At 46.1% G+C, this 22,442-nt stretch overlaps 1 protein-coding gene across 1 annotated transcript; it reads right to left on the reverse strand.

Annotated features, from left to right (window-relative positions):
- Window positions 1–106: 106 nt before the first annotated feature.
- Window positions 107–20,699, reverse strand: LOC119455796 (facilitated trehalose transporter Tret1). Its single transcript, XM_037717265.2, has 3 exons — window positions 20,300–20,699; window positions 3,425–3,664; window positions 107–1,474 (listed from the first exon to the last, which is right to left on the reverse strand). Exons 1-3 carry the CDS (start codon window positions 20,427–20,429, stop codon window positions 276–278), a joined length of 1,569 nt encoding a protein of 522 aa, XP_037573193.1. The 5' UTR covers window positions 20,430–20,699; the 3' UTR covers window positions 107–275.
- Window positions 20,700–22,442: the final 1,743 nt, after the last annotated feature.

Below are 22,442 nucleotides of genomic sequence, written 5' to 3' on the forward strand. Positions count from 1 at the left end.
TAATGAAATAGATCAAAAACAGATATTTGTGGCACGCTTGCATCCTCAATAAGAAGCTGATGCCAACTAATGCTTACGTCGCATTTCTTGGTAGTACGATAAGAAAGCGAGAGAGAGCGATTCAACTTTATTTACAAACAGCCGTTAGTCCTGGCCGTTGACGCTTGTACGATGATGTCGTGTGGTGGGAATGGCAGGACGAAGTTGCTTACCACGCGCGCGATGGCTTACATATATCGCATGATTGTCAAAAGCGAACAATAGATAGCATAACGCTAGAGTCTGTTCAGTTTCGCATCATCCGCATCTTTCAAGAAAATTGCCGGCTCCGAGCCGCTGCCACTGAAAAGTTTTTCAATCTCCTCGAGACTCTTGCCCTTTGTCTCCGGCACAAACACGACAAAGGGCACGAACGCAACCACGACCAGCGCACCGTAGAGCCAGTACGCGCCGGCTGTGCCCAGAAGGTGTTGAATGTCGAAGTGCTCCTTGACCACCAGAAACCCGGTCGCGAACAGAAATGCCGTGCATATGCTGGAAGCCACACCTTTAGCCTTGAGCGGGATCATTTCCCCAAGAATCACGAACGGCAGCGGGCCCAGCCCTAGCGAATGTCCCACGGCATACAGGCCGATGGCGAGAAGGGGAAACCAGCCGTACTGCTTGGAAAATTCTTCGCCGTTCACCTCCTTCAGGTGGAAGTACAGGCCGAGGAGTCCAAGACCGATCACGGTAATGACCGCCGACGCTATCAACAGTGCCTTGCGTCCAGCTCTGTCGGCGAGGATGGTGGCCACGAAGAACGTTACCACGGTAACGCCTCCCAGGATGATCGAACAGTTGTCGGACTCCAAGGACGCGCCAGCCTCGTCGAAGATGTACTTGGCGTAAAAGAGCACAACGTTGATGGCGCCAGCCTGCTGCATGAACATGGGCAGAAGGGAGTACAAGAAGGGTTTGTAGATGTGTGGTTTCCGCATCTCGGCCAACGTGAGACCCGGTACGTCGGCAGCGCTGCGCTCCAGTGAGCTGAACTCTTCGTCGACGCGTGGGCCCCTGTAGAACTTCAGCGTTTCTAAAGCCTGGCCGCGACGGCCCTTTAAGACGAGCCATCGAGGTGATTCCTGTACGTAGAGGGCGAATGCCGTGCCCGATACGAAAGCCGGCACGAGGCAGGCTACGGCGAGCCACGTGTAATAGAGCCACTTGCCCATCACGTAGCCCATCAGAATTCCCACGGCCATGAGCAAGTTGCAACCCGTGTTCAGCAGGCCTCGAAGGTGTGCTGGAGACACTTCCGACAGGTACACCGAAGTAGCAGGCGCCGCCGTGCCCATGCCGCCGCCGGTCAGAAAACGGCCGACAAAGAGCCACGGCGTTGACGGTGCCAGGATGATACATATCCAGCCGGACACGAACCACACGGCGACTGTGACCATGGTCTTCCGGCGCCCCATTAAGTTTACTAGTTGACCTGAAAAGTAACGAGAGTTCTTTTTCTGTGCCACGAAATCTGTTGTGCTGAACCTAATGCGAAACGGACGATTCAGCAGACGAAATGTGGCTGTCATTTGTTGTATTATACACTTATCTGTGCATTTAACTTTTTTTTATGATAACACAATGAAAGATTCGATTGAATGTCGGTGGGCACAGATGATCACTTGAGTATGTGAGTCACAGTACGGAAATGTTCTAAACGTTAGGAATGTTAGTATGACAAGATGGTATCACTCTGTTAAATACCAAATTTAACGGGCGCGAGGTTCGGAACAAAATATTCGGAACCATTTGCATAGCCTTAAAATTTGCTTCTGAGAAAATGCATCGCTTGAGGGCTCAATATTCATTTATTTCTACACTGCCCAACTAATCCTTTACGCTATGCGAAGTAAACTATACCGGAGAAATTCTTCATCTAGGGTCTTCAGAGGATATGAAACCCTTGTGCAGTCACTAATAAGGGTCTTATGAGGTTATGAAACGCTTGTGCAGTCACTAATAACACGAGGCGGCAAAACACAAATATAAGAAACTACGTATTTGAGCTGTATTTTGGGTGACTCGTTTCTCTACGGGAACCGTTCAGTAAAATGAATGTCGGAAGTAAGAAAAAGGACACAGGCGCTGTCTAACGTCGAACGTTTTCGAAGTTGAATTGAGTGAAATGCTACCTTTCGTGTTTATCTTTTTTTTTTTTTTTGATGTTACTCTCTTTAATGTTCCTCGTGTGCTAGGCTGTTAAAATTCATAGACAAACCAGACAACCTTTCATGCTCACGCGACCGAACAATGGGGAAGCTCGCTTTTAGTCTCACTTGTGCTGGTTGTGTGGCGTATCACAGTATCATTTCTGTTTGTATACACAGCACAATCCAGGGTGGATAGCAGGACCTGCACTTGTGCACTATTGAGGTTTCGCTGCGAACAAGAAAGCGTGACAAGTGATCACAACGGTGTTTCAGATTGAGTACTTGATTTTATTAAAAGGTGACTATATTTTTTTATTGATTGAGAAGGAAGTTTGTACACTGGACGATGATATCATAATCATCCGCCCAACTTAAGTAGTGGTTAAGTGGGCTGTGATTCTGAAGATCGGCTAAGACCCAATAGGACTAGGTGGGAACGAGGCCGAAACTACAATGAACAGTTTTTATTTCATTGTGACGCTTCGTTTTTCCATGACATTAATTTTGATATGGCGAAGACTAGTGTGTTTAATACCCGCTGCTTTACTACTTTGTCCCGTCAAATTCTTGCTTTCAGCATTGCAAAACGTTACGCGTTGTTTAGACGATGCTTTTAAAAAGTTTTCATTTTTTTTATGTTGAGTGGAATACCGTATAAAATTTTCAGCTAGTCCAATAATCTTAATTGGTTTTGTGGTCGTGTTTTTTATATAGTGCATTTCTGTATCATTTGCATTCCGCTTCGAAAACGAGTAATTCAAGAGCAACATATAGACACACATTGTAAGATCGACTTATGGCAGCAACTGATCAACATCTTGCAAAACTTCTGTGTGAATAATACCATAATCCTACACTGATTCTTACTTGCGAACTTTTGTCAAACGTCTGCACCACAGTCACCATCTACAGTGGTCTCTGGAGCCAATGTTCTGACAAAATGACTTGTTTTCGTCAGGGCCTTAATTGTCAGGGTGATTAGGGACTTGTAGAAACGTTGGCTCCATAGACATCTCTTGTTCGAACACTTTTGATAATCTCAGGTCTGAACCTTCCTGTGAACTTCTGTCTTGTTCGCATATAGGTGCCACAAAAACAAGCACAACAAATTTACGCCAGCTCCCAGAGAATCTGACGTTACTTGGCGGTGGATGTGTCACAGTTAATTATTACGTACGGGCAGCTATTGAACAAGGAATACTTTGAATACGCCGAGTGGTCAAGTTGCTTACCTCCGATGAGACCTCCCAGCACTGCGCCGGGCAGCACGAGAGACCCGAACCACGTGGCCTCGTCCTCGGTGAGGCCGAACCGCTGTCGGATGTCTGGCAGCGCTGGTGACGAATAGGCACACATGAGACCCGCTGACGTCATGGCGAGGTAGGCGGCAGCCACGCAAAAGGAGAGACGGCGCCGAGCGGCCGCCGCCTTGGCCGCATCACAGTTCGGTTGCCCGTCCGCGGTGTCGTTGCCTGCACGTGCGCGCGTTGGTAGCGAGAAAGGCGTCAAATTTGGTTTGGCACGAATGAGCGACGTGCGCTGGACAGAATAGGCTGAAAGTGACTATGCGCTATTATCGGGAGTTGGGAGCACCAGCTGCTTCGGCTTGGATCGACATCGCACCATTAAGAACGTCAATACGCAGTAAAAAGTTATTGTGTCCTTAAGGAGTTCTGGTGGGTCCATTGGCCAACATTTTTACCCTTGAGGCTGCAAAAAAATTCCAGCACACGACAGTCAGCTCATACTACACCTGCGATGAACGCAGAGGTTGTTTGAAGCTAAACATTTCGACAGAATTACCTGTCTGGTTGGGAAAATTGATTAAGATTTAGAGACTGACTCTTCGGAGGTGGCGGCACACCGCCACCTCCGAAGAATACCCCCTGAAGAAGGAGCCCAATTGGTTCCGAAACGTCGGGCTAGTAAATTTCCTTATTTGGTTGGAGTCAATCTCTAAGTCTTAAAGAGGTTGTTTGAAACTGTGTACTGTGGCCACCTGGTGCGTACCAAAGTACCTGACGCTAGTTTGACAGGGATACGTGTCAAAGTTTATTTACGGCAGTTTTCGTGTAATGTTTACTTACCACAAGAAGTCGCCAGAAAAAAAAGACCATTTGCCCCCATGAACGATTAGATGCTACCCCTGTAAGGTATTGGTAGTAGCAATGACACAAATTCTTGAGGTTGCGAACATTTTTACTGTGGAGGTAACTTACAGTGACCAGAGGCCATTGTATATATTTACACTGAGTTGCTTGGGCTTCAACTGTAGCAGGACGCCATTCCTATAAAGAGAAGAGGTACACGTTCTGTTTTATGACTCGCCCGAGCTTGACGCATCCAATCTTGGTCAATCACTGCCAGTGAAATAAGACCTAGCGGGTCCGTGCTCGCTCTTTCAAAAGTGCATGCTGTGGACGTCGAAGGTACGCGAACTTGCATTATGTAGCAGATGGTCGACACTTGTACGTGGGATAATTATCTGCTCTCGTGCGCGCGAGAGAGCGTCAGTCACATATGAGCCTGATCGTTGTCTTATACAGCAAAGTTCGGGCACGACGCCTGTTTCACTGTCCAATTCAGGCGCGGATCCAGGGGGGATGTCCGGATGTCCTGACCCCCCCCCCCCCCCCCCCTCAGATTTCTGCATTGCCCCCTCGCTGACAGGGGGATAGCCCTGTCGCAAAAAAAAGAAAAAAAAATGGCCACCAGCATTCTCCAAAAGTATTTTTGGCGAGTACCAGTGGCATCAGCCATGTAGAAGTAAAGCTAGCTCGCTCACAAGCTTAGTTGTATTCCGTAGGAGTGTGGTGTGGCGAACTTGCCGTAGTTATTTTTTCTCATGAACATCTTGGACCTCCTGGCGCCTGCCGTGCCTCACTCGTCCCGTCGGTGGCGTCGAATGAACGAGGGGACGTCCCTTTTGCCAAGCACGCCGAGGTCCGCTCGAGCGCCTTCGCGCCTGATTAGTTTCCTTGGGGTGTCAACGGTTGCCTGATTGGCTGTCATCGGTTCCGCGACCAACCTGCTTAATGAAAGAGATCTCTCGCTGAAGTGTTCATATATAAATAACAACAACTAACAGCTAAACTATAAGAACTACGCATAGGCAGCGTTTTTTAACTGTAGCACTCATTGTGATCACAGTTACACGTTGACAATATCCAGTACGAGCACAGTACCGTTAGTGCGCTACAAGTTTTTCATTGTAACTTCGCAGTTTTATTGTCGTACATTAAGCATAGAAGGCTCAAACCCGCCGGATCTGTTTATCTGAGTGGGCGTTCTCGCGGAGCGGATCGAAGCCTCGAGCCGCGGCTGCGAAGTGGGGGAGCGTGACGTCAGCGGCCAACGCCAGCGCGCGGGCCTAGGATGGCGTCGCGTGGTTAGAGAAACGGGAGCAGATGCGCGCCTTGTGTAAAAGGATGACGTCGTGTGGGACACAAAACATGAAGACGCTGGCTCGCGCTCTCGGCTACTACGCCACATCGTTATTCTTGTAGGTGGCGTCGTGAGTCTTCATACGCGGTGATTCGCATATCGTAAACAACCGGCGTAGTGGTTGCCGCGTTGGAGCGGAGCGTTACGCCCGTATTCAAGAACGTTCCTCTAGTCAACACACCACCACGACTCAAGAGAGAAGATAGCACCGCCATCCCTCCACAGAAGTGGTCACTGAGCTTCATGATCATTCACGGGAATTCTTGAGAATAGTCGCGTCTTTATCAGTCGAGAGGCGGCGCTCTGCTCAACAAGGTGGAGTGAACTAAGAGCTTCGAGTCGAGGGCTGTTTGAGAATACGGGAGTTAGTCCTCCAAAGCAAACGAAGGTGTCTCAGCCGAACACAAAGAATCTTCTTAAGGAAATCAAGGTGTCCCAACAGAACTTCAAAGACGGAGCCGTGCTTACGCATTTATTACGAAACTGCAAAAGATCATCCCAAATTTTATTTTAAGAAACAATACAGGCTAGATATACCGCGTGTTCAAAATTAAGCTTTATGGCTTTCTTAAAATTATGCACTGGGAGGCACATGCAGACCACCTGCGCAAATAAGTTATTTGGCCAGGGGGACACAAAGTGAGATGATAATTATCGCTGTCAGCAGCCCAATTAACCAAAATTGAATAATTAACTTTTTATTGACTGCAGTAAGTTTGTATTGACTGCAGTGTATGTTTGTATTCAAAAGTTAGAGGCAGTCGTGTTTCTACACAGTTTCACTAAGAAGAATTATTCTAGCGTGTCTGTGCTCCGAGAAATCCAACTCCAAATTTCAATTGTCGTTCGCATGATTAGCATGCAAGAGATTGAGGATCGGCGCAAAGCTCTTCCTGATGTGACGCGGTTGTTGCGTGCGGCGTTTAGTCAGACAACGGGGCGGAGGCATTGGCAAAGATAATAACTGTCCGCCTTCCCCTCACGGCTGGCGAAATGAAAAAAAAATCTAAAAACTCGTAACCGCTGTCGTAACACGCGAGCGCGCCGCCTGTAAAGATGGCGGCAGCTGCCATGCCGAGATAATGGCGCGAGCGGAGAAGCCGGAGGGCAGCGCGCGTGCGTAATGGTGACTAGACGATCGGGCATGGTCCTTGTTTGGGCTACGCAAATAAAGTGACTGCTGATTTCCAAGTATTTTAAGTTTTATTGAAATCAAGAGCAACAACTGCACCATCAACAGCAGAAACCTTTTTAGCTATGCTAACGAATATTTCATACTGCCGCTTTAAGTTTGGTGTTGTCATGCACAAATCTCATGACAACACTTCACCCATCAAGATGTCAATGCCCTAAAAATGTCCAAAATGCTTCCCTTTCACAGCAACGCAAAGCATAAACCGCTCTCGCGTCGACTCGATTATTCTGCGCAGTATGACAATTGAAATTTGGAGTCGAATATCTCGGAGTACGGACATGCTAGAATAATTCTTCCGACTGATACTGTGTAGAAACTCGACTGTCCCTAAGTTTTCAATACACACATACCCACTTACTGCAGTCAACAAAAAATAATTGTTCAATTTTAGTTAATTGGGCTGCTAACAGCGATAATTATCATCTCACTTTGTGCCCCCCTAGCCACATAACTTATTTACACAGGTGGTCTTCGCGTGCCTCCCAGTGCCTAATTTTCAGAAAACCATAAAGCTTAGTTTTGAACACCCTGTATTATCAGGCGCAGCCGCCAAGCACGTGGCTGTATTGGGTAACGTCCTTTTCCTATAAGCTCGGAGAAACCGATACCTGGCTTCGCTACAGGTCTTCTTCCTCTTTCTGGGGTTTTACTTGCCAAAACCAGTTCTGATTATGAGGCACGCCGTAGTGGAAGGCTCCGGATTAATTTTGACCACCTGGGGTTCTTTAACCTGCACTACAACGCAAGAACACGGGCATTTTTGCATTTCGCCTCCATGGAAATGCGGCCGCCACGGCCGGGATTTGATCCCGCGATCTCGTGCTCAACGCCTGAGCTGACTGAGCCACCACGGAGAGCTACAGGTGTTGCTCTAGCCGTATAAAACACGGGTTTATCGTGAGCAAAAACGGTAAATTTCGGTAAATAAGAAAGGCCACTATCATCATCATCATCATCATCATCATCATCATTGACAGAAGCTGACCCCCCCCCTCAGAAAAAACCTGGATCCGCCCCTGGTTCAATTACATGAGAAATGCCGAAACTCGCCGGCCTCCAGCACTGCGTCGCATTGCTGAACTGATTGGGTCGAAATTTGTCGCATCAAAATAAAATGAAAGTCCAGTCATGGGAGAAAAATTTTGACCAAAGCCTCCTTGTTTCGTTGCTCTGATGAAAATTCCAAAAACCGCGTCAGTAAAATTTGTATACCCCAGCTGCTAGTTGAGTGGAGCAATTTAGGACAACACCGGTAGTTTTGGGAACAGAACTCATGTCGCTTAGGTAAGAATTACTTCAAAGCAGCATGGTTTATTGTGTTTATTTTGTTCATGAAAGAGGATAGTATTGAGGTATTGGCTTTTTCTGCCAAGATGCTTGTTTTAATGATCGGGTTTATCATAGCGAAGCTGTACAGCGTGGCGCCGCAATGGAGGGCGCTGGATTAATCTTGACCATCTTGGTTTGTCTGACGTGTGCTTGGGTTATGTGACCTATGCAAAGTCATATTTGTTGTCCGAGTTGTCTTAATGTCATGGTAGACTGGCGTTTTTGAGCCGAAGAACTGGCATCAGGATCCCGTGGTCGTCATACCACGGTATCTGTTTAAATAGGCAACATAACGACTCCAGTCCCGCTCACCTAAAAATTCGCGCACAGACTGTGTTGGTTTTGTTTCTTGTGCGTTTTGTAAATAACTGTACTGAAAACCATTCACATTGTCCCTCGTGCAGCCATCGCAGTGAAATGCGAATAGAAAATTCAAATCCGGGATTCTCACGAACTGCCTGAAGGCTTTTGCGATGCGTTGCCTTAATTCAGCATCGCCCCGACCGAAGCATGTGCTTAAGAGGACTCTCGACAACACCGTTCAGGCAGCGCAACGGGTACGTGACACCGTTTTCGTGAAGAGGGATAACTCGCATTGATGCCGTGTGCATTTTTATGATGATACTTTTCTTCTTCGCGACCGTATTGTCACTGCTGTCAAGCTTTCTTTTTCGAAAGGAGCTCTCTTTATCAGTATGCGTTTATACTATAGCAGTTTGTAACGAGACGGAACCCCTTGATCAGGTTGTACGCAATACGTGTGTTACAGAAGCTCAAAGTGCCCCGATAACAGCTTGTTGATCTGGAATGTGCGCTGACGCCCTACAGATATATGTGCCAGGCGCAATACCTCTCCTCTCACGTGGTGACAGGATGATTTTGTTGTTGCCGTTGCTGCCGAGTTTTATCTGTGGCAGGCGCGAGTTCACGCAATAAACGTCTTATTTCCGCAAGATCGTTGAAAGATCGCCTGCGACCTTGGTTATCATTGCGTGGCAACATTTGCAGAGCGATACGCAGCGACAGGAGAGAGCGATGTTCGATAGCTATGAGTGCTCGCCAGGCCATTTATTACATTGCATCCTTCATACAGTCGAACAACGTTGTAACGAAATGCTTGGGCCCTCCGAAACCATTCGTTATACAGGTCACTTCGTTGTAAACGGCGCGCAACGCACCGCTCATAATAGAACCGGGACAGAATTATACTTTCTTTATACAAGTCATACTGTTATAGAGACATTCTTTGTAGAGGCTCCCGGCTGTATACTTAACCCGAACGCGCTTTGGGGAGGGGGATGGGGAAGGGGGGGGGGGGGGGCTTTTTGCTTCTCCCGCGGAGGTAGCCGGATATTTCTTGATGGGGTACCTTGAATGTGATATCATAATGCATCTATACTTTCCAAAGCTTCCAAACCCATGTATGCTCCTTACAGAACGCGTTTCTAAGGTAAACCCGGTAGAGTTTTGTCTTATCCGGATGGCTATACCTATATATGTACTTATTCTGTATTAATTATCACGTTTATGTCAGAAATTGTCCCATTTTGCTTCGCTGTAGAAATTCAAATAATTTCTGAAAATTGACGCAACCCGAAGGAATCTGAGAACAGTCGTGACAGCGTGGGCTGTGTTAAGTTTGACTCGCCAAACAGCCACGCAAAATGCAATACCAACGGTTCCTGACCAAAAAAAAAAAAATAATAAATAAAAAGAACATAAAAAGCTGTGATTTAGCTTATAGGCAACGATCTTTCCCATTGATTATGGGTGGGCAAGAAGTTCAACTTTAATCGTAGAAAATAGCAGAGGCATATCCTCCACAAAGGAGGAAGACGACAAGAACAGCTATCTTTGCTTAGCAACAAGCGTTTATGTGCAAGAAGAGCCACCGTGCCTTATCGCAGGCAGTGAAAGGGGATCGTTAAAAGGGCAGGAATGTTTACCCTTGTATAATCGTTCTAAAAAAAAAAAAAACGCGACCAGAATGTATGTGGAATTTTTCTCTCGGTAGCAAGGGGAAACGAGGTTTGTCGCTAGGCCTCACAGCTGCGCTTGATAAATTGTCGCAGCTGTTTCCGCACCGTCGCCTGCTGTGTGTTGTACTGTTTTCTGCACTAACACTGAAATGCTTCCTGCTTGCAAACGGCTACGCAGGTGTGTACGATTCGGAGAAACAGCGGCGCGGCTGTTGGTTCGGGCTGTGAACGAAACGTGCAAAGGCAACGCCAGCCTGTGCCTATAAGTTGCGACTGAAATCACCGCAAGGATTATTCGACCACAACGCTCGCTTTGTTGGCGAACAGAGGCAGATAAATAGACGTGTCCGTTCGTGTATATATGCATGCTCTATATGGCGGAGGGCTAGGCACTTCTTCGTCGTTTTATTTTCCCTCGTTGTCGTCGTCGTCAACAACGACAACGTCGTATAGTCGTCGTCGTCGACGGCGACAACTCGGCTGGCGGTCTCCTAAAATAGAAAGCAGCATTCAACTGTGCCTCGTAAACCAGCGTTTACAGATCTCGTAAATCTCTTGTCCAATCAGCAGCAGAGCAGGACACACATTCTTGGAGAGCACTTCGTGCTGCAACGAGTATTCGAATAACTATCGCATATAAGAAGAAAGCTGTATTGCGTTTGTAGTAATATATAGCGCCCAGGATTGGATAGTCGATATGTGTGTTCATGAGGGCTGCGCACGCAGCTATGCGCCAGAAGAGTCGTGTATTGTGTAGATTACTTTTACGCCGGGTTGTAGTCCTCGGCTGTCACGCAGGTCGGTCGCTATACTTTGTGCGTGCCGCAAACATTGCCGGCCTCTCTGAAACGCGCTGTGTGGTGGCGCGTGTTTGTGCGGAAAAACACCATGCGACCAGTCTCCATGCTGGAAACCAGGCGCTGTACTGGGACAGTGGTCCAGCTCTTCCGCAGAATAGACGATTTACTGCGCTTTCGGCAGGATATGATGACAAAATGATTCATTTCGGAGTTGTCGCGTGCTGTATCGCGTTTATGGGCACCGTATTCTTCCTCAATCTTTCCATTGATTTTGTTCTTCGATCATCCTTTGCCCCATTTCATCTCCTTTCTCCCTTTCTCCGAGTTCAAACTGAGCACCAAAGAGCCTGCATTGCTTATTGTCTTCCATAGCTTACGCGGCCTTCTGGCTTTTTGATGCATCAAACAAGTACCATCTCTCCCACGAACGGTTGACAGGAAAAAAGATAAAAAAAAGAAAAAGGTGGATTTTTTGTGTATCCACGGATATAGAAAGCTTCTTCTGGGTTTTTAATAATTTGAGCGCTTAAGCTAATGTTCTGTGGTGCACCGAGCTAAGAGCATTTCATAGAACTGATCGTCGCGTTGCGAGTCGTATATATACTAACACCAACAAGGTTAAATCCATGCCGCACATTTTAGAGCAACAGTTATGAACACACACACGCTGTGGTGTTTATGGCGTTGCTCTACTATAAGCCCGAGGGCGCGGGATCGAATCCCGGCCACGGCGGCCGCATTTCGATGAGAGTTGAATGAACCCAAGGAGGTCAGAATTAACCCGGAATCCCCCACTACGGAGTGCCTCTTAATCAAATCGTGGTTTTGGCACGTAACACCCCAGAATTTAGTTTGGTTATGAGCACACTCCTGCCGATGATTGAAGCAGTGAGGGCGTCAAGCGCGATTGAAAGTAAGATCGTAATGAGAAAGAGGAGGGTGTCTCGTGGTCGTTTCGACGTGCGAATTCCTCGCGCTCGCAAGGAACGCAAGTTTCGATTCGCGAAATTTCAGTGCGCAGCTTATTCTCGAGCTAGTTTACAAGCGCTCCAACGATATAAAAAAAAAAGAGAGAGAAATAAAATAACAAATCAAACAGACGCAGTGAACAGGCGCGAGGCAGCGCATTTGTTGAATTGACGTCGTTTGGTAAGGTGGGGGGAAGTACTTAGCGACTTGTCAGAGTAAATTCGAGCTCTTCAATTGAATACAGCACGACATGCGACTGTATGAATATAGGAAAGGAAATCTGATAGACAAGTGGTGGTGAACCGAGCTATTCATATCCTTTGACGCCTATGAGCATGACGTCAGAGCTCTCTTGGGCGGTACAACGGTGAAAATGGTGTACAGAGACAACCTGGAAGGGGTTTAAGTGTGCAGCTCGTTGTACACTAAATGTCATCATTATAATTTTAATGCGTTAGTATTCTTAAGGTACTTACACTTTTCGGGGGCTATGTATGTATGTATGTATGTATGTATGTATGTATGTATGTATGTATGTATGTATGTATATGTATGTATGTATGTATGTATGTATATGTATGTATGTATATGTATGTATGTATATGTATGTATGTATATGTATGTATGTATGTATGTATGTATGTACGTATATGTATGTATGTATGTATGTATGTATGTATGTATGTATGTATGTATGTATGTATGTATGTATGTATGTATGTATGTATGTACGTAACCGTTTTCCCGCCTACCTGGCTCACTGTAGATGCGGGACTGGGTGGGCACCGCTGTTGGAAGAAGCTGTTTGGCGCAGACTTGGGTAACTAGTTATGTGCCACAGGGAATCTGCCGCTCTACAATGACGAATAATATCCCTTCAATTACTCGGACGCAGAGCGGAATCGAGCCCACGTCACAAGGGCTCCTCAAGGACAGCAACCCGATGCTTTAGCAGGCTGCGCCACAAATGCACTGATAGGTGTCGTTTTTTTTTTTAAACGCCTTTCACGCCAACGCTTTAGCTAGCGGCGCCATGAATGTACTGGATATGTGCTGCTTTTTAACGAATCTCTCGCCAACTTGGTCACTGAGCATGTTCCACTGAATGTGCGGCAAGCGAGGGAACAATTGTCAGCGTTCGCAGGCACCGGCGCGCCGCGCTTCTAGTCTCGGAGGACAAGCGCGGACTTCTCGGCCGAGCCTCTAGATGGCGTAGCGTGTACATAAAGATTGGGGAGCCTACATGCAAACAGCGCTTGCATGTAGGCTCCCTAAGAAAGATGCCCGAGAGAGGAGTGCGGTTGCCGCATGACGCGTTTCTCAGCGTTGGCAACGCACCGGCGCGCCATGCATTTCGAAGGCCACGCGCATGCTGGCGCTATATGGCGCCGAGTGTTTTTGTGGACGCGTAGGAAACCTTTGCTGGTAAAAAAAAAAAGCAGCAGGAAATGTCCCTAATAACATGGCCGCAGGACCCGATAAAACCCCAGTACAGCTAATCAGAAACCTCGGTCCCAAGAGCCAAGCACTACTAATGCCACAGAGCAAGTGATTAGAACGAAGAAAATTCCGGTCGTATAGCGTGAAAGTGACATGAACCTCATCTACAAAGGCAAACGTGATAAGGATAAGACGAGCTGGTACACGCAAGTTACAGTAACGTTGGTGATATAAAGAATGGCAATGCAAGCCATAAAATTACAACAGTCGAAGTGGATGGAGAAAAATGATGTACTGGGGGAACTACAGAATGGGCTCAGACCAGGTAGACGCTTAAAGGATAATATGTTTGTGCTAACTCGGTGCATAGGGATTTCAGTAGCTCCGAACAGCCCTTTATGGATACCATTTCTAGATATTGAGGCAGCCAATGACAATGTAGACAGGGAATAGTTATGGGATATTCTCAAGCACGAAGGCATAGATGAAGATTTCGTGGAGCTGCTGAGGCACATATATAGGGACAACCGAGTGTAAATTGTAATGAAGTGGTGGAAATTCAGCAAGGACTAAAGCAAGGATGTCCTCGGTCTCCATGGTTGTTCATTTATGTTAAGGGCATATAAATACCACTGGAAAACAGTGAATTAGGCTTTGATTTATCCAATGAGGCTACACAAGTATTTGTCCTCCTTGGATTTGTCCTTGGATTACATGCGTAATGGACAAATGGCGCACCAGAATGTCCCCGGACTGGTGTATGGGGACAACATAGTGCTACTAGCGGACAATGCAAGAGATTTACAGACACTTGCGAATATGTGTGGTAACGCAGCGACAAATCTAGGCTTTAAATTTGGCACAGAGAAATCGGGAATTATGATCATTAATGAAGAGACGAGTAATTACGTGGTGTCAATTCAACAGCAAGTCATACCCATAGTCAAGAATATAAATACCTCGGCGTTCACATAAACGAAAGAAAGACTTACTCAAGCTCCCACCAAGATAATCTGAAAATAAAGGGCAAGCGGAATGCAGCAATAATGAAACACAGATCACTTTGTGGCCACAATATATATTAGGTGGTGCGAGGCACCTGGAAATGAGTAATGGTGACAGCGCTAACGTTTGCAAATAACATTCTGTGCTTAAAATCAGATATCTTGTCGGGGCTGAGGACTAACGGAAGATCGGTAGGCCAGTTGAATTTGGGAGCATACAGTAAAACCGCAAATGAGGCAGTGCAGGTTGACATGGGTCATGGTTTTGAAGTCAGAGAAACGCAGAGCAAACTTAGTCTTAAAGAAAGATGCAGGAAAATGGATGACGGTAAATTCGTGGCTAAAGTTCACAAATATCTGTATCCGGAAAGCATGGAAACAAAATTGAGGAAGAAGTCAAGAAAATTGGCAACCAAGTACAGGGTAATTGAAATTGTAAATAGACAACCAGGAGCCCTCTGAAAAAAAGTGAGAGAAACAGAGACAGAGAATTGGATGCAAAGAATGGAAACAACAAAGCCATAGAGATTTACAAGAATTGTAAGACAGAAATTAGAAGGGAAAATCTGTACGATAACACAAAGTGCACTACCTTGCTAGTTGAGGCTGTTTTTGCCTAAGGACAAAAACATAACGCAGCAGTAACAAGATGAGGCTTGTGCATGCTGCAGTAAAAATCCGGAGACCAATCAGCACATCCCTATGGAATGCGAAGGGATTCACCCAGTGAGACCTGTAGGTGACGTACACCTTCCAGAAGCGCTTGGATATAAAGTAGACGGAAGCATCAACCGGCCAGAAGTTGATATCAAGTGTTGTTTAGGGTATTGGCGAGAGAAAAAAAAAACTCAGAAGAGGTTGATACTACCGGATCCGCTACATGCATCGCTAGCGGTAGAAGGTAGATAGCTTTTAGAAAAAAAGAAGATTAAGGAGATGGTATACAAATATGCTAGAATGAAAAAAATGGCTATGATTTAATTAACTCTTGTAAACCTAGTTATCACGAGCGAAAGGTCTGTTTGGCTTGGTTTTGCAAAGACTATGCACACAGTGTTTCATTAATGCACGCTTCCGCGCTTGGTAAGTACTAAGTACTAATCTCGCCTCCCTTTGCTCCGGTGCTTCAACAGCCGATTTGCCTTTGCTTGAAATTTCGCAGCCTGCCGTCTAGCTATATCTACTAGATGATTAGATTCAGCTTGTCGCTTGCGCTGAAGCGCACGCACAGACGGCCCAGCCGGCGTGCCATCCATGGCGATACTGAGCAACCGCCGGCGAAGCAGCCGTTAAACCCTCGCCTAGTGACGTGGTACCGCAGCGGCAAGGCTCCGAGCGAGCGCAGCTGCGACGCCTCTCCGCAGCGGATCACGTGGCGTGACGTCACACCTGCCACACTTGGGCTCCAGCGGCTCCGGTCATTGCGACGCGATGAATGACCTTGCGAGACGTGGCGTAGTAGAGCTTTCGCTTAAAACATGCATCGCATACATGATTATCATTAAGTCAAGCAGGCTAGGTGACAATTTGTCACCGCTCCGTTTCAAAGGCGATTGCAATAAATCATCATCATCGAAACGTGAAAGAAGAGTCCCTCTGCAGTGCATGCCTCATAACTCGTTTGGGCGTTGGCAATACGTCGTGTCGCTACGCTATACTGGTTAAATGCTAACGCAGTATACCGTGGACATTAATCGTGAGATGGGTTCCGCCGCATTTTTTTTTACGCTTAGAATGGGAGTTCTCGCATTGCTGTTACACGGATAGTACAGCACAAGAACCGCCATACTGCGTCACTGTGAACCTATCGTTGCGGACTTGTTTCTAGAAGACACATTCTCGCAAAACACGTCGCTGAAAATAAAAAAAAGCCATCGTATTGCAAGTACATTAACGTAAAAACGCATCAATGACAGCAAGTGTTGACGCACACGCATACATAGTGCAAGAAAACAATCGAGATTATTTTAATTCTCTAGTAAGATCTTACGTTTATTAAAACGAAGCCTTCTTTGCCTCTCGCCCCATTTCGCGGGTGCTGGCTGCTGCTGTCTTGACGAGTACAGAACAATTTGATCCAGTGGGTACGTGCAACTGAGAATGTGGCAATGGGTATGTAAACATTCTTGGCAAGACCCCTCAGAACGATGATGTGTCGCTGTGTATAGCTTCCCAAATAGACAAGCAGAACACGAGGTGGGAAGTGGTGAAGCCAGCAACAGAAAAGCGAAGAAGTCGGCTACACGCGAAAATGTTTGCGACAGAGGCAGCCGAATGTGGAGAAAGAAGTTAACAAAATGGGACCAGAGCGTACGTTGAGCGGGGAGTGTTGAGCTAAATAGAAGTGAAAAAGGAAGAGAAGTTAAGGCAACACTTTCATGAAAGTGTTGGGTATAAAGCCTTCTGTATATGTGAGTGCTACTGCCATGTAGGGGACCCTGGGCCTCCGTCAAGCTGCTACGACAGCTTTTTGCCCAGGTGTCCCTCCAGTTCCTTTTGTTTCTGGTAAATAAAATTGATTGATTGATTGATTGATTCCAGTAAACACCGAAGACAGCTTCACTTATCACCGATTTCCCTCATAAGCATGCATGGAATCCACAGATTATTTATAGATTGCGGATATTACCCTTCGCGTTTTATAATGAAACAGAAGAATGTACGTGTATGTACCCTTTCACCAATTAGTTCACTCACTACTAAGAGATGGCGCTTCCGGCGCGCGCAGCCATTTCTTGCCTCAAGACCAGCTGTGTTGCTTCTGCGGCAGTTCGATTCCCGCGTTCCGATAGGGGCAGAATGCAAAGACGCTCCTGCAGCGTAGGTAGATTTAGTTGCAGTTTAAAGAACACCAGGCGCTCGAAATGGGCCTGGCGCCCCCACACTACGGCGTCTCTCATAGCCGGGCCGTGTGTTGTTTTGGGACATTAAATCTTGCAATTTAATTGACGTGATTTCCTGCGTCAGACAAATGTGCATGTGTGCATTGGTACATTGCTACTGCTGCAGCAGGGCCGTCCAAACAATTTCTGCCTTCGGAGCATCCTCTATTTATGAAGACCTAGTATGCTGCCAGAATGCGCTCTAACATATAACTAAGACAACTTAAACACAGGTGTCAAATAATGCGCAGAAAAATGCGGCGTGGTAAACACTTCTCGGTAGCAGCTCTACTACTTCAGACCCATAGTACAGGCCTAAATGGGGTCACCATACAAAAATGGAGTTAATGTAGTCTTCTAAATGTGCTGTACGCGCACGTATACTTGAGTGTGGGTGCTTCGTGGTTTGCAGGTTGACAGCTGTGACATTCATTTACACTGATATTTGTGCTAAAAGCTGGCCAGCTCACAGCGTTTGGTGAAGACGATGTTGATGCACGGAAAAAAAATTCGCCACGCGTCAGTAATCATGTATGACATTTTGCTAACTGTGCATGCCGATAGATTCTGTCATGTGATGTTATTTGTCCTTGTTTATGTGCACCGCAACCACGGAATAATATGTAGAACCCGCATCCAACCCAAACAAAGGTTTTGCCTGTAGCGGAAATATTTTGAGGTCATTTTTTTATCAAAAGAAAAGTTACAGAACAAGAATATAATGGACAAATAGCACTACAAATTTAACAGACTCTTGCTCGCGCTCGTAAATATATTTTTTGCGTATTCAGTAACGTCTATCCCCATTAACTCTAAGTTTATTGAAACTCGCACTCACAATTTAGACATGAGTTTGCTCATTAGCTAGTATGCCGACGAATCAGTGGTTACATCGGCTGCGCTTGAATTTTCGAAGCATAACGTTTTGTGACGATCCGCAACGTAAACAAGTGGTCACCGATAATATACAGGGTGTTTCAGCGAACACTTTCAAAAATTCTTAAAGGTTGCCTGTGGCAGATAGCACAATTCTAGTTCATGAGCTGGCCTACTCGAAGAGGCGGACATTACTTGCACAAGAAATTGAAATGCGTAATTGAATAATTAACCGAAATTCACTAATTAAGTTTTTAACTAATTACCTGATGGCCCATATTGCAATTAACAAATTGTAGCCGTGGAGTTCGCAAGGCGGATCCACTTGGAACGAATTCTCGGGATGACACCAGTTTCGAGATATTAATTCACGAACTTTGCGGAGAAATGCATTGGAGTTCCAGTTAACAAAACGTCGCTTTTTGCATTGAAGCACAAAATTAACTGGAACGCCAATGCATTTCTCCGCAAAGTTCGGGAATTAATATCTCGAAACTGGTGTCATCCTGCGAATTAATTCTAAGTGGATCCGCCTTGGGAACTCCACGGCTACAATTTGTAAATTGCAATATGGTCCATCAGGTAATTAGGTAAAAACTTCATTAGTAAATTTTTAGTTAATGAGTCGATTATGCAGTTCAATTTTTTGCAACTAATGTCCGCCTCTTCGAGTAGACCAGCTCATTAACTAGAATTGGGCTATCTGCCACAGGCAACGTTAAATAAATTTTGAAAGTGTTCGCTGAAACACCCTGTATATCTTGTTAAAGCTACTAATGAACTCCAAAATATCTATGTTCTATGCCTGGAGTACGACCAAAGTAAATATACCGCAACTGGGCACACTCGAAAGTAATTTGATAGAAGAGAAGCAATCTAATGAATAATGACATCACTTTAAAGAACTGTACCAAACTAATTATAAGAAAATGACAGCCAATGACTTCAAAGCAGTTGACCGGTAAATAACAAAAAGGAAGAGCAAATGAACGTGATAATGATTTAATTCAGAGGTGGAAAGTATGCACCACTGTGTTTTGGAATACCGCCTTTAACACTGCGTTCAAGTACTCGCGCAGTATCGTGGTGCTTGCACAATTTGGAAAAGGCCTAAGAAACTTGAAAGAAGGGATATGCGACATTTACATGTTTGCTGAAGCTTTGGCCAAAACAACTATGTCGCGTTCAACCACTCATTGTCGACGCCAGTCGCAGAAACTGCGGCTTGCTACACCGCACCGGCGTCATGCGCGAGCTGCCACCGTAAAACGAGGCATTGAAGGCGTGCTGAGGCGAGCAGTGGAAGCATTACCACGTGATCAAACATGGCGGCGCCCACGGGTGCGCGGTGAAACCGTTCATAGCTGTTTGGGCTCTCCGGGTACTATTTATGACTCCTTGGTGGCTACTTGAGGCTTTGATGAGACTCAAAAACCAGGAAGACTAGAAGGAAAGAGACGCGATATTACTGCACACATGCTTGTTTACCTGGCCCGGAGTGCTGCAAGTCTCTATGTGCAGTGTCCCTATATGGGAAAACTGTAGACTGAAGTGCAGGAAATTGCGTGACAGAAACAAAGCTTTTCTTCCTGACGCGACACGCGTTACACGTTGCACTTCTTATTTCTTGCCGATACCATTTAGGACAGATCAATGACTTCGCGTGTAAGCCGCAGTTTTATTATTTTATATTAATTGAAGAAAAATGAGAAACAAGGTCTATTTCAGACCGTCTATCGCACAGACCCAAACACTACTCAGAGAGAAAAAAAAACGGCGAAATTAAGAAGAAAATAAAAATAACAAAATAATAAGGCAACCACTGCACACTCTGTAACACAAGTTACAAGCCTGTAAGTTGTGTCATCGCAGGCGTCCGCGCTGGAAGCATCACCGGAAGCAACACCACACCACACAATTGGATAAGTCACCATATCACGTTTGGAGAATGCCGCATTAAAAGAAAACTTGCAGATCAACTTAAGTGAAGTGCGAACCACTTAACTGGCACTAAACCAGTTTCGTTCTTTCAACCACCAAGACATTGCACTACTGGACATGTTAAATAAATAAAAGGAAAGCTCGCACTTCCCATGAAGTGCGAGGAAGCAAGTAATTAATAAACACTAACAGCTAGTTCGTAACTATAAAAAGAAATACGTAACCAAATGAAGGCATTGCTGTCGTACCCTTCAGAAAACCTGGCGAGTAGTCCACGTTACTTGGTTTCGCTGACTTGGGAACTCCATTGGCGGCAGTGTTTTGCAGCGGCATGAAGTCAATACTCCCCATTCCACGAGAGTCCGCGTGTGTCTTCATCCCCGTCGCAGATCTGCGCGTGTGGATCCCGCGTTAGACGCATCTGTAGGGCGTGCACTCGAACAGCGTCAGAGATAACGCGTGTAAGAAACAATTTTGAAATGTCGACGGCCCCATTGTTCGCTGGCAGGCCCGAGAAAAGACGGAGCTGTAGGGCGTGTCTCGGTGTAGGCAGCGACGCGAGGGACGAAGAACCGTGTTGCGGTTGAACGTACGACGAGCGCAAAGACCTCGGCGAGGCCTCATTGATTATACGTACATGGATGCGCCGGAGATAATTGCGGCGATAATGAACGGACTCTTGGGAATGGGGGCAGACGGCCTCTTCTATAATCCGCTTATCGACAATATAGAGTTGCTATGTCATTTTTTTAAAGATAGCTAGAAATCGGAAAGCAAGATCGGTGAGTGTTACGGGAAGAACGGGAGGGACGGCGCAGCATAGGAGGAGAGGAGTCTTTTCTACGCCGTATGCTGAGGAAGCACTGACAAGGAGAGTGGGATGCCCAGGTACTAAATAAGCTACACATGATAAAACCAAAACTAGGGAACTGGATAACTGGGAAAACGGCAAGATATAAGTACTTGTTTGCCGATTAAGAGTAGGACACACTTACAATACTCACTCTTACCTCTTGACTGGGAATGATCCTGCGATTCGTAGTGAGTGCGGCAATATTCTGACAGTTGTCCGTGTTCTTATTCAGTGCCCTGCAATAGAAGCAGAGAGGAAAAGGTATTTCCCTTCTGCATATCGCGAAAACATACATCTTCACCCATCAAATTTTCTTAGCTATGAACCGCTTTTTAACCTGAAAATAGTTTTAGAATTCTTAAATGAAGTAAACACCTGAAAATAATTTGGCCAGGTAATTTTAGCATGTGATTAACAGCCCTTGTATTCAAGGGCTCTCTTCAAGCCCTAGTATCACTGTTATATGTCTTATATATATGTATACATCATACGTTTTTAACGAAACCCATTTGCCATAGCCCACATCACTAACTAGTTAGTGTCATTATTTTACCACTTACATGTTTTACGCCATTTACAGCGACAGTTTTTAGGCCCTTCTACAGCCGTGTCACATCTACCATGAAGAATTTATTGTCCACGCCATCCACAATTCATCGATAGCATTACCATTTGTCATGGCACTCTTTGGCCATACCTGGCCCTTGCGCCATAAAACACCACACATCATCATCATCATAGGAGGAGAGGGCCGGAAGGGACCTTAAGAAATGGGGAAAAGGGAGAGAGAGCGACGTAGGAAAGGAAAACATTAGGGAGGTTAAGAATAACGGAAAATCGCGTTTGCTACCATACAATGGCGAATGGGGGAGGTAGGAACACACGAACAAAGTAGAGAGAAACATATAGCACAGACACACAACCGCAGCCAGTCACGACCACCGCACATTATGATCAGGTGGAGCACAATCAACGCCAATTTATTATTATTTTTAAAGCGCAGCTCTTAGACGCCCATTCCTGCGGCGAACGTCCGGCGTAACCGAGCGAACGAGCACAGCGAAGAATGAAAGAGCGAACGCGGAGCGCAGCGAGGGATGAAAGACGCGAAGAGAAAAGCAGAGGAAGAGGGTGCGGCAGAACCATGAGGCGAAAGCGGAGGAGGATGAGGGTGTATGGCGAAAGCGTGAGAAGAAAAGCGTAGTGCGGCGACGATGGCTGCGAGATGGCGCCAGAGTAGCGCGCGTCGTCTGGGAGGTCTGTCTCCGGCGGCTGCTGTGAATCGCGCCCACGCGTCAGCCACGAGCTGGCTGGCGCGATCTCCAGATTAGCGAGGCAGTCGCACCACACTTCGCTCCGTTTGCAATGTGCCGCACGAGACCGATTTTCCGCGCCAGCCAACATATCGCGAAATGAAAACATGTATAGAACTTCGCTCAAATTTCTCATTAGGGAGTATCCTAATCGTCGGCGAATTTTTTTTTTGTCGAGACCAGATGCATAGTGCGTCGAGATAGCTCTATATTTTGTTTTGCTTG

This window comes from Dermacentor silvarum, chromosome 6, assembly GCF_013339745.2.
Source record: "Dermacentor silvarum isolate Dsil-2018 chromosome 6, BIME_Dsil_1.4, whole genome shotgun sequence".
Taxonomy (NCBI): Eukaryota; Metazoa; Arthropoda; class Arachnida; order Ixodida; family Ixodidae; genus Dermacentor; species Dermacentor silvarum.

Coding starts and splice junctions, on each gene's coding strand:
- LOC119455796 (XM_037717265.2), bottom strand. CDS start 20,429: ATGAAGACACACGCGGACTCTCGTGGAATGGGGAGTATTGACTTCATG. Junction 3,665..20,299: donor CTCGCCAGGTTTTCTGAAGG/GTACGACAGCAA, acceptor GCGCACGTGCAG/GCAACGACACCGCGGACGGG. Junction 1,475..3,424: donor GCTGGGAGGTCTCATCGGAG/GTAAGCAACTTG, acceptor GTTACTTTTCAG/GTCAACTAGTAAACTTAATG.